Raw genomic sequence first — 12998 nt, 5'->3', positions numbered from 1 at the left:
AGATGACCCAGGTTTGATTCCCAGCCAATGCCATCTCCAATACTTGGAGTCCTCAGAGAGAAAAGCGCTATACAAGGTCAATGCGGAGTATATATTAGCGGTGGAATAAAGAATGAAGCGAATGTGTGAAATGTTTGAGGAAGAAAATGTTCCCCCAGAATCTACAGAAGGAGAACCCAGCAACTGATAGAAGATGCTTAGCTTTGGCTGCGATCACACCTAGGCATTCCGGATCACGGCCGGAATTACTGTGATTCCTGAATCACCACAAAACTCTTGTGATCCCCTTACTTTCAATGGCACCCCAATCACAGGACAATATTGTAACCTGACAAATCAGACAAAGTAAAATCTAAAGTGCTTGGATTTGGAAACACTTGTCCCCCTTAAACCTAATCTCTAGGGACAAAGAAATCTTAACCATTGCAACAGAACGCCCTTCCCACTGCAGGGATTAAAGGGTCACTAAAGGAAATTTTTTTTTTGCCTAAAATTAATGTCTGCAAGGTAGACAGACAGAATAGTGTAATGATTCTGTTAAAAAACGAGTAAATGCCTATCAAATTCCTTCATCTATATCACCTCCGGCATTCTAGTTTCTGTTCTCGCATTCACTTCCTGGTTTGCATCGTTTGTTCATGTAAGAACTACATTTCCCAGTATGAATTGCGGTACGCCCAGTAATTCACACCTCCTTGAAGTCTCTAACACGTAGAGAGCGTCCTGCCGCACAGATGAAGTTCCCAGGAGGGGGCGAGCACGTTACTCATCACCGCAGTAAAGCCTCCCATCACGGTGGTGAGTAACAATCAGACAAGCAGGAAGTGAACAGAACAGAGAAGAAATAGAGCAACTTCTGAGCAAAAACGAACAATGAGGAAGTGAAAAGAGGAATGTCTGCAGGTAAAAAAAAAAAAAATTCCTTTACAACCCCTTTAACTGTTCATTTCACCTAGGGGATAAAAAAAAATAAGGGGATATACTTATCTTATTCCTCACTTCCCCAGCAGGCAGCACTGTCTGATATCCAAGCTTGTGGGCAGGGCCTCTGTGTCCTTCTGCACAATACAGGACTGTTGGTCTTGCATTGTACAGGATGACCTCAGAGTTTGACCGGGTGGTCAATGAAGGACTGTTGTACAAAGAGGAGGAAACAAGGTATGAGTATTATATTGTAGCTTACCAATTCTCAGATGTGATGGCTGCATTTGTTTTCTTTTTTATGTTCTTTTATTTTCACCTGGTGATCCAGCCAGTAAGCCTTTTGCTTTTAATTTCCAATATTTTTATTCAGAACATTTAAAAAAAGTACCAAATCAGCATTTGCCATTGTAACAAAGATTAGTTGCTGGTTATAAAACTGGATATTATTTATTTGTTTACGTCACAGAAGAGTATATATTGATATTAATCTTAGTACAGTAATACCGCGGATTGCGAGTAACACGGTTAATGAGCGTTTCGCAATGCAAGCGTTTTTTACAAATCCTGACTTGGTTTCCTCGGAGTGTTGTCTCGCAGAACGAGCAGGATTCAAGAGGTGTGTTGAGAAATACCCAGTTCCCAAAGGTTTCCGAGTGGTCTCCAATTATTTCCAAGTCTCTCTGGCACCCCCCCCCACCTCTGGCCACATGCAGTATTGCATGCAATAGAAGTCAATGTGGAATGAATTATCTTCGTTTCCATTGACTTCTATGAAACACTGTATAACATATATAAGAATAATCAAGCGATGAGATTACACAATATAAAATGTTCCATCACCGCCCTTCACACTAGAGATATTCAAAACTTTGAAGGGGGGGGGGGGGGATAAATACGTAATATAGTCTTACTTCCGGAATAACCCTTCTCGCTCTCTGTAATCCGCAGATATATTTCAATACATAACAGGGGAAACATTGAGAGCCTGTTGCTTTTCAAAGGAACAAGCGCTCCTTGTTACAGGGATGAGACAAACTATTCAACACCGACAGGGGTGTAGTTTGGGTTCAGTTTGTTTATCTAAATCTGCTAGTGCATCCAACACTTCCCTCACCCAGACTGACAGTGTTGCTGTCCAAAGGGGTCTCTGTGCTTCTTCCGCCAGAACAGGGGCAAATACAGGAGGTGTGTTAATGGCCAGATCATCAGGTGAAAACAGAAGGAAAAAAAAAAAAAACTAAGCCACCACAACATCTAATGATTGGCAAGTTGTAATATATAACATTTTGGATTTAATACTGCTTACTTTAATACAGAGGTTCACAAAAAGTGAACCTCTGCTTTTCGGACCCCCCCCCCCTCCGGTGTCACATTTGGCACCTTTCGGGGGGGGGGAGAGGGGTGCAGATACTGGTGTAATAACAGGTATTTGCACCCACTTCCGGGCATAGATATCCACAGAATCTGCGGATAATCTACGCCACTTCCCGTCACCCCCGCTGTCTTCTGGGAGATAGAAGACAAGAAGGAGCGTTTGAATTGCGCAGCGCAACTCGCGCATGCGCAGTAGGGAACCGGAAAGTGAAGCCGCAAAGCTTCATTTCCTGATTCCCTAGCGAAGATGGCGGCGGCACTGGCCGAGGCACTGTTCGGCCTCGGGTGTCGGGATCGTGGCCGCACTGGACAGGCAAGTGTCCATATTTTCGAAAGTCAGCATCTACAGTATTAGTATTTAAAAAAAATTAAATATTCGGCAGACATCCGCTTTAAGTTTTGGTTGGTACACTAATCTCTCCAACTAGAAATGTGTGCTGGAATCACATCCTGAAATGTCACATCAATTTCTGTGACAACAATATTATTGAAACATTCAATTCAACTGTAAAAAACAATTTCCCAGGGACCTCCGATTTCATGATCCCACCAAATCTGAAGCTAAACACATTAGATGTAAACCTGGTGATTTATATTCATGGTTCAGAATGTTTATTTCACTTGAAAATAAAGTGAAATTAAATAATAACCAGGCAAAATGTTCAAGTTTACATCCAGTGTCTGAACAGGGCTCTCCCAGCAAGAGATTAAACTGATGAAAACGGTCGATATTAGACTGTTTCATGTCTGAGTATTTAGAAGCTTGTGGGGAGGTGACATGCTGGTGACAATCAGAAGTACCTTTGTGTCTGCTCCCTTGATGTAAGCAGTTCATGGAGCTGTTGGACTTTATCTTTGTGCTGACGCACAGATCCTCGAAGCAACTCAATTTCTCTCTTGGAGGCAGTCACTTTGCGTTCAGCTTCCTGTATGCGTTTCATCTGCATTCAAGGAAAATCATTTTTTCAATTTAGAGAAAGTGTAAAACAAACATTACCCCTTTTTGTGTACGTCTGCTCACACAGCCAATCAATAGGACAGAAACAATCAATATAAAGAGAGGACTATGCTTTTTAAAAAAAATCGAAAATTTATTTTATCTTTTAAAAAGCCAATTAGCATATCTTCTACCTTGGTTTATATAGAATAGCTGTTGAAATAAAGTAAAGTGGGGGGAAAAAAGGCGCTTCATACCAACACAACATAGCTTGTTTCTTAAAAATGAGTGATATCCATCAACATTAGTTGTGCTTGGGGAAGGGTTAGTGCCTCTGTCTGCTGCCCCCACTGAGATCACTACCCACTTCCTATGTGATCTTACACCCCATACACACTATTAGATTTTCTGCAGATTTTTGTCTTCCAAAACCATGTAGTGCAAGGGCCTGCCTGATTGCATACAAATTGAAACTCTTAAAGCGGATGTCCGCTGATATCAGCACACTTACCTGTCCTGGAGTCCAGCGCCGTCCGCAGCAGAGGATGAGCGATCGCTCGTCACTCTGCTGCCCCCCGCCAACTTCGGTGAGGGAACCAGGAAGTAAAGCGCTCCGGCTTCACTGCCCGGTTCCCTACGGCGCATGCGGAAGCCGCGTTCCGCCGTGCTGACTGGCTCCCGCTGTGTTCTGGGAGCTGAGTGTTTCCCAGAACACAACGGGGGTGGGGAGGGGGGGTAATCTGACGTCCTGCCCGCAGTCTACCCACAGACTGTGTGGCCGGGAGTGGGTGCAAATCTGCACCCCCTCCCCCTGAAAGGTGTCAAATGTGACACCGGAGGGGGGGAGGGTTCCGATCAGCGGGAGTTCTACTTTAGGGTGGAGCTCCGCTTTAAGGTTTGACCTCATATTATATGGTTTTGGTAAATCTGAAGACAAAAATCTGCAGAAAATCTAATAGTGTGTATGGGGTCTAATGGAAGTGAGCTGAATGCTTGGCTGTCATGCCGATCCAACATGAGTTCTGCAGTTTTTAGCAGTGGTGGCTGGTGCTCAAACGCCGCCACTGTGCCCATCAAACCCCACCACTGTGCCCAAATGCCGCCACTGTGCCCATCAATTGCTGCCACTGCGCCTCCCCCGCCCGCCTGGCACTTACCTCGTTCGGTGGGGCAGCGGGTCACGGTCCTCCGTGCTCCTCGCCATCTTCTGCTACGATTGGATGGCTAATAGATGGTGTCCAATCACAGCGCCTGTCGTTTCAGCCAATCAGGTGACAGGTAACAGACCCGAGCACCTGATTGGTTGAGAGGCGGTTCAGTGTGAGGAAAGCGATTCATTCACTTTCCCAACACAACACTGAGTGAACAGTGAATGCACAGCATGGCGCCCGCTGTTCACCTTTTTGGATACGTATTAAAGCCTATGGCTTTAATCAGGTGCTTCTAAAAAATACCCCGCTGCTGTAATTCAGGGGCCCTTCACCCGAAAAAGGATCGGGCACACGAATAGGGGGTGGCCCATAGATAGATTCATGCAATGAATGAATCCATCTATGGTAAGACAGGTGGCAAGAGAGAGGGGGCGGCGCCCGTGCGCCCTTTATGGACGCACCGCCACTGGTTTTTAGGTCAGGCACTTGAGACATAAATGCAGCTCAGATCTGCCTTAAAGTGGTTCTAAAGGCAGAATTTTTTTTTCTTAATGCATTCTCTGCATTAAAGTATATAACGTTGCATTCAGCTTGCAAGCATCATGTGTGAACCAGCCCTTAGTCACACACTCTGGCAAAATATAGTATGTAGGCAGGTGCAGTTACAGTTGAAAAAACTCCCCAGGCAGCGGACATTGAAAGTGATGATTCTTGTTGAATGCCAAGTCTATACAAGAAAAATTATGTTAAAAATGTATTTTAAAAAGGCCATGAATATCTTGTACCTCCAGCGCTTCCTGCTGAATTTTTTGTGTTTCCAATTTAGACATTGCATCTTCCATCTTTCTAAAGGCTTGCTGATATTCTTCTTCTTTACTAGCAGACTGCTTTATTTTATCGGTAAGCCTCTCATTTTCTTCTTTTAACTGGTGCACAAGTGCTTGCAATGTACATTTTGCATTTTTCTCCTTCAAAAGTAATTCTTTAATCCTACAAAACAAAAAACACAATATTTGTAACAGCTTTACAAAATTCCTCCAATATTAGATGTTGCTTAAAGTGGTTCTACAGACTCTGCATTCTATGCATTAAGGTAAAAAAACTTCTGGGTGCAGCTCCTTCCCTACCCTTATACTTATCCGAGCCCCATCTTGTGCATGAAAACAGCAGCTCTCCTGGGTCTCTCTCTCTCTCTCTCTCCTTGCCAATTACAGCCAGTGAGCCAATGAGGAGAAAGCTGGGGGTGTGGCCGAGCTGTGCTCTGTGTGTCAATGGTCACAAGGAGCACCGCTCGGGGGCGAAACGGCTTAAGTTCACAAAGCAAAGGGCTTGCTATTAAGGGCACAGCAGGGGGGAGGAGCCAGGACTGCGGATGGAGGACCCAAAAAGAAGAGAAGAGGATTGGGGCTGCTCTGTGCAATACTATTACACAGAGAAGGTAAGTATAACACGTTTGTTGTTGTTTTTTTCATTCCTTTAGATTCACTTTAACAGTAAACAATATACCACCATGTAAAGACTATAGGTGGAAGAGAATGTGGGTGATATAAAAATTCACTTAGAGGCCTAGGGTATCTGTAGATATCCAATTTAAAACCTAATTGACCAAAAATGCACCAAGTTAGCCAGTCGTTTACATTTTAATAATTAACAGAATGTAATTTCATGTTTTTTTTTCATAAAACACTGCAAAGCGGATGAGGATACAGCCATATCTTTAACCAATTCAGCAGAAAGTTTATTTTTTTATTTTTTTTAGAGTACATGGTAGACTGTAAACACAGATGGACCCTGGGTAGGCTGGACACCGAATGCACATCTGAGGTCTAGATTTTCTATGTCTAACTTTCATGGGGAAGGTGTAGGGTAGTAAAGCTGGCCATGCACTGTTATTTTTTTTTATTCAAATTGGGTGGATGGAGGAATCCCTTTGTGCTGGGACATTGTCTTTTTCCAGCATCACCTGTAACTGTCAGAATACACTGATCAGTGTGACAGGGTGACATTTTCCAACATGTCCCTTTGACAGAAGTCAATTAACCCTTTCACTGCCAGGTCCATACGTCGTACGGACCTACAGAAGTGCCTGCAGGTGGCCAGATGGGTACGGGCCTCATTTCTCCCTCTCCTATTCGCGGTTTCCGTAAAAATCAGTAGCACCTTATTTTATTCTACTTGTCTTTTACAAGGTCTGAAAGCTGTAAGTGAAAAAGGAAAACCTCCAGATTTAAAGAAAATGTTGCGTACGCCCGGTTTTCACCATTTCTCAAAAATGCACAATTTAAAATTTACAAATATTTGTTATTTATTAACTCAATACAGGTTAAGCTAAGCCTAAAAATCAGTAGCACCTTATTTGTATTTTACTGGTCATGTGCTTTCAGAAAAAATATGGTTTGGGGGGTCTTTAACCAATTCCTACCCGTTGATTTTTTACGGCCACAAGGTGGCTGTAAAATGCCGGGAGGCACAGCCGCCGCGTCACTTAGGTGCCGATGCGCGTGCCTGGCTACCGCAATGTCCGCCAGGCACCCGCGATCAGCAGTCACAGAGAGAGGGACGTGGAACTCTGTGTGTAAACACAGAGATCCACGTCCTGTCAGGGAGAGGAGACCGATGGTGCGCCCCTTGTATATAGGGACAACCATCGGTCACCTCCCCAGTCAGTCCCCTCCCCCCACAGTAAGAATCACCTAGCAGGGCACACATTAACCCCTTGATAGCCCCCTAGTGTTAACCCCCTTCCCTGCCAGTCACATTTACACAGTAAGCAGTGCATATTTATAGCACTGTTCGCTGTATAAATGTGAATGGTCCCAAAAATTTGTCAAAAGTGTCTGATGTGTCTGCCGTAATATCGCAGTCCTGACAAAAATCGCAGATCGCCGCCATTAGTAGTAAAAAAAAAAAAAAAAAAAAAAAAAAAAATCATAATTCTATCTCCTATTTTGTAGGCGCTATAACGTTTGCACAAACCAATCACTATAGGCTTATAGCGATTTTTTTTTTTTACCAAAAATATGTAGACTACGTATCGGCCTAAACTGAGAAAAAAATAAATAGTTAAAAAAAAACAAATTGGATCTTTATTATAGCAGAAATAAAAAAAAAATAAAATGTGTTTTTTTTTTTTAAATTGACGCTCTATTTTTGTTTATAGCACAAAAAATAAAAAACCACAGAGGTGATCCAAATACTACCAAAAGAAAGCTCTATTTGTGGGAAAAAAATTATGTCAATTTTGTTTGGGAGCTATGTCGCACGGCCGTGCAATTGTCATTCAAAGCGTGACAGTGCTGAAAGCTGAAATTTCGCCTGGGCAGGAAGGGGGTATATGTGCCCAGTAAGCAAGTGGTTAACTCTAAAAGCTGTAAGGGAAAAAATAAAAAAGCAATGAAAAAAAAAAATTGCAAAAATGGCCACCTGAGTGTAAAAATGTTGCACAGGGCCTGGCAGCGAAAAGGTTAAACAACTGAATCCCGTTGAAAAGGGAATACCACACACTGACCAAAATTTGGTCCTTGCTAAAAAAAAAAAAAAAAAAAAAAAAAAAAAAAAGGAAGAAGTTTTCGTTTCTGATCCCTATAGGTGGCACTGACAGGTTTTTAACCTCCTACCACTTCCCATCTGAACAGAGAACTGAAATGTTATAGGTCAGTAATGGCGGACCTTGGAACCCCAGATGTTTTGGAACTACATTTCCCATGATGCTCCACTACACTGCAGAAAACACGAGCATCATGGGAAATGTAGTTCCAAAACATCTGGGGTGCCAAGGTTCGCCGTCACGGTTATAGGTGATATCTGGTATGGAATCCCAACCATTCAAACTCAACAGTGATCTTTAGCACCCATATTTCTTCTGAGAATACTAGTTACCTGCCGTCTCCGACTTCAATACTTTCTGAGTTACAGTGTTTAAAAAGCATGCAGATTAGAAAGTCAGAACTTGTAATCTACATACCGTATTTATCGGCGTATAACACGCACAGGCGTATAACACGCACCCTAACTTTAGGAGGGAAGTTTCAGGAAAAAACATCCCACAGCCCCCTGCGTATAACACACAGACACAGTTTACCCTCTATTTTCAGGGTAAAAAAGTGAGTGTTATACGCCAATAAATACAGTACTTCTTCCAGGTCAGAGGCTACAAAAGTATTGAACCCATCGGATCAGCACATCATACAACTAGTATTTTTAGAATAACAATGTTTTTCAGCACTTTTATTATCCTACCATCAAACAATTTCTAAATGGCTGTCATTCTTTATCTATTTCTTAATAAATAATTGCCAATTTGTTTTGTCTATAAAAAAAAAGGGGGGAGATGCGTGTAAAAAAACAAATCCCATGATTTACAAAACACAGAAAAATGTGTATAAAAGTTGTAGATAAACAAAAATATTGACAGGCTACAAAGTTCAGATTATGTATCCCAATGGGTTGAGGGTCCTAGCACTATGTAGAATTTTACAGCTTTCCTCACCGATCCGTGGTATATACAGCCATGCTGTTTAGGTCTTTCTCCTCCTTAGCCTGACTTTGCAACTCTTTGAAATTTTCTGTTAGCTTTACAACAAGCTGTTCAGCTTTCCATCGCCGTTCTCTTTCCTGATCCAATTCTTGAACAAGTGCCTGCAAAGCAAACATGACCAAATCACATTTAAATCCTAACAACTTCAAAGTACTGCCTTATAAAAACACATATACAGGCTCTAGTACCTTACAAGTACCTGGGAATTATTATTGTACAAGAACTGTAATATAAGACCGATAGACGTTCTGTTACTTCTACACAGCTTGTAAGCTCCAGTCCTTAGTGACATCTAGTAAAGGGACAGCATGATTTCCATTTTGACACCCGATATCAGCTGAAAGGACCTAGGAGTCAGGCATCCATAGCTTGTTATTCAGCCAACATTGTCTCTACATGCGCACACACACACACACACACACACACACACACAGGGTACTCAGGAGTGAAAAGGGTGGAAGTGGGGGCAATTTTAAACCCTGCATTCAATGATCCATTCACTGGGTCTGAAAAGATTATAAAATAATTCCAAGATTACCTGAACGGGTTCTCTAAAGGCAGTATAAAGCTGAGTATACACGTACTGAGCCTTGGTTCACACTTGTGTGGTGCGGGACACCGCATGTGATTCGCACCACAATCCTGTGCACTGCACATGTGAAAAATGAATGGCTCAAATCGCACCGCTGCCTAGGGAGTTTTTTTGCATCTTCCTCTTATTCTTTGTCTTCCTTTTGCATTAAGCAGTGTCCTTGCATACTTAGTTGAGTAATTTACCAGAAATGCAGTGGTCTTCTTGAAATCTGATCAACCTTTTATTTTTTGAACCAACCTCATTTGTACGGTTTTATGGGTAAACGTCCTTTATGATGACAAATCGCTTGACTTTTTACTTTTTGTAAAGTAGCCTTTTTTCTTGTCTACTTTTAATCTGTATTACCAATAAAGACTTCATGTATTTGCCTCGAAAAATCAGTTACTTGCCAGTACCTGCATTTCAGCACTGCCCTCCAGCAACTATTCGTCTTACTGCTGTGGATCCCCGGCACTGCCATCTTGGATAAGGGAGCCCACTGCGACTTTCTGAGCAATCCCAGCCAGCTTCCCACTGTGCATGTGTGAGATTGCGTGGCGCTACGAGACTGGTCCTGCAGCCTCCTGGAATGTGTGACGTGTCCCAGGAGGCCGCAGGTGGGGGAATAGTAGGAAGGGAGGGGGTTGGGGGGTAGTTAAGGGGGCATGTCTTGATACAATTCATTCTCACCTAGGCGAGAACTGAGGAAGTGGGAGCAGATACCTGTCAAAAGCCATCCGCTCCCTGTAAAAAAATATCTATATGTTAGGGTCGGGGGTGGGGAGGAGGAATAGTAGCATTTTCACTTTTGAATACAGTTCAGCGTAAAGGAGAAGTATGGCCAAAGCCATTTTGTGTGTACTTCTTACGACTCGTTTTCAACTGACAGCAGGCTAAAGCCCACGTCACTCAGCTGGTCCAAGCTCAACCTAGATGCCTGGACTGACTCTCAGTTCCACTGGGAGACTGAGCCAGAGCTCTCACCCCCTCCACAGCCCAGAACTCCAGTGAGCGCTGGTGGGGCAGAGCAGTGAGTCGGAGATAGTAACCGGCTCTCTGCTCAGTGAAGACTGGAAATGGAGCAATCAGCGGTCTTTGATTGCTAAGGTCTTAGAAGCGGCGGGGTACAGATGCACCATTAGATCGATGCTGCATTCACCTAGACGCGTATAAATATTTTTTTTTTTTTTAAACCCAAACTTTTGTTTTATTGGCCAATAACTCCATACCCTGTATGTAGATTCCTCTACTGAGTTGGATACTGATGGTTCTAATCTTCTTTGCGGAGATCTCAAAGGCCCAACAAGTCGCGCAGAGACCTGTTCCGTACTGTCGGTATTTGCTCTTTCTGATGATCCACTGCTGGGGCTCTGTGCTTTCCTGTGAGGGCTGGGGCTCTTCTTCCTGGTTACATTCTGCTTAGATACACTGTAAAATGTAAGACGATAGACAAAAATTTGACTTGTTAGCCCATGGAAGCTGCAGCTCTACAGAATTGAAATGGTGAATAATCCCACAGAACCACATCTAAGTGAATTAATCAGAAAGTGACCGAATATCATATGATAATATTCGAAAACAGTGCAAAGACCCCCATAACGAAAACACTACTCCACCGAATGTGTTTATCGAGACACTTTGAAAAAAGAAGTCTACAATCAGATTTTACATTGCGTCTGTTATTAATCACACAAAATATAAAGTATCAGCATACATACAACAAAACCATATTCTTTACACAAAAATTGCTAGCAGTTAGGGCCAGTTCCCACCAGAATGCAGTGCAGGAAACAGAACTGCATGTGCGTTTCCTGCACGGCACTTGTGCAATTCTAAACACACCCCAAATGCAGGTCACAAAGCAGCGTGTTTTCTTGCCCTAGATAGTATGGCACAGAAGCACCATGCGATCTGTTTGCTGTGTGTTTTGTAAAGTAGTGCAAGTAATACTTTTGCTGCGATCAGACGCAATTTCAGCCCATTCAAATGAATAGGCTGAAATCACACTGTACCCAGATCGCATGTGAATTGCATAGGAACAAACAGTGCATTCTTGTGCGATTCATGGTGCGAACCTCCCTAAAAGGGATATTGCCCTACAGGCCAGTCTGACCTGTAGGTGCCTTGTAAAGGGCCTGAAATTGTGCCATTTAGTAGATATGAACATCGGCTCCAGCTGATGGCATATCTAGTCCAGTACTTGCTGCATTGACGGACAACTGAGTGTACAATGAATGCAGAGAGCGCTCTGCCAAGATGGTGATTCGCATGTACGGTAGTGCCGCTGTTGTGGCTCGGCCATTCAAACGGCTGGACTGCAAACCCTGAAAAGAAGACCAGGTGAAGCTAGAAGTGCCAGGAGTAGTAAAAGCACGCCACTGGAAGGTTCCATTTAAAAAGGCAAGTCTGTCACAATGTGCTAGTAAGTGGGGCATACTAATTATGGCAATGACCTGAAGGGGGAACATTTTACTTTTTAGGCTAAAGCCTGCTGTCAGCTAACAGTACAGCCACTCTAGGCTTTGAAAGCATCCCAACGACGACGTTAGGATTCACCCAGAAAACTCTCAGTGTGCGGCTGAAAGCCTGAGCCAGCAGCTTCTGCCCCAGCCCGGTGCTTCAGTGAACAATGGAATGTCACCACTCTCATCTCTGAGCAGACTGAGAACTGAGCGATCAGTGGTCATATGATCACTTAGTTCTCTGGCTTAGAGACAGCTGCAGCATCAGAACACTTCTTCTTTAATGTTAGGGCATTGAAAAAGCTCTGGGCCCAGGTCTCACCAAGGTTGAAAATCACTGTCTTAAAGCAATAATGAAGCCACTACACAGTAAGAGAACCACATCTGATACCTTTTAAATCAGAGGTTTTATTCTACTATAATTGATAAATATTATATTTGAATAATTGGTTACAAACACCATTTCCTTAACTCTTTCGTGACCAGAATTTTTTTAAGTATAGATGCGCAGACCAAGTTTAACAGCATCAGTTACCTTGACAAAAACTGATAATCATTTTTCAATTTGGCACTGGGCCTGAGGACTAGGAGCATATACACTTGCACATTAGTTTCTTTTCTGCAAGATTAATGGATGTTCTCACAGCAATAGGCATTTCTCATGTGGACTTCAAAAGGAATATTGTGCTCACAGAATGGTTTATAAACAATAAGAATGAGAGATTAGCCACAGAGATACCTAGTTGAAGTTCGGGTCTTTGATTGCTGATGACAGTTTTGTTTCTGTGTCTGTCTGTTCTTAAAAGCAGGAATTTTGCTTCTTTTAATTACAGAGGTCTTTACATTTTCCTTCTCACTTTCAAAGTCACTCTCAGTTGTGGGGTCAGTGTCTCGCTTGGGTTTTATAGGCGTTTCCAGCTTGGGTTGTGGAGCCTGTAAAGAAATAATACATTACAAAATGCCACTTTAAAAAGGAGATGTATAGGTTCGATAAAAAAAAAAAAAAAAAAAAAAAAAAAAAAAAAAACACTTACCTCCA

General features: G+C 42.7%; 1 protein-coding gene across 3 annotated transcripts in view; it reads right to left on the bottom strand.

Annotated features, from left to right (window-relative positions):
• LRRCC1 (leucine rich repeat and coiled-coil centrosomal protein 1) overlaps window positions 1-12998 on the bottom strand; it is an 83639-nt gene that overhangs the window by 34051 nt on the left and 36590 nt on the right. For all 3 annotated transcript variants that reach the window (XM_040354554.1, XM_040354556.1, XM_040354557.1), the window contains 5 exons: window positions 12699-12892; window positions 10727-10925; window positions 8876-9024; window positions 5172-5376; window positions 3100-3239 (listed from right to left, as the gene is read on the bottom strand). In XM_040354554.1, the coding sequence (XP_040210488.1) occupies window positions 3100-3239; window positions 5172-5376; window positions 8876-9024; window positions 10727-10925; window positions 12699-12892 (887 nt within the window). The remainder of the gene's footprint in view (window positions 1-3099; window positions 3240-5171; window positions 5377-8875; window positions 9025-10726; window positions 10926-12698; window positions 12893-12998) is intronic.

This window comes from Rana temporaria, chromosome 5 (genome assembly GCF_905171775.1).
Source record: "Rana temporaria chromosome 5, aRanTem1.1, whole genome shotgun sequence".
NCBI classification, from domain to species: domain Eukaryota; kingdom Metazoa; phylum Chordata; class Amphibia; order Anura; family Ranidae; genus Rana; species Rana temporaria.
Note: the sequence above shows the minus strand (reverse complement) of the source record. Positions and strands in the feature narration are given on the sequence as shown.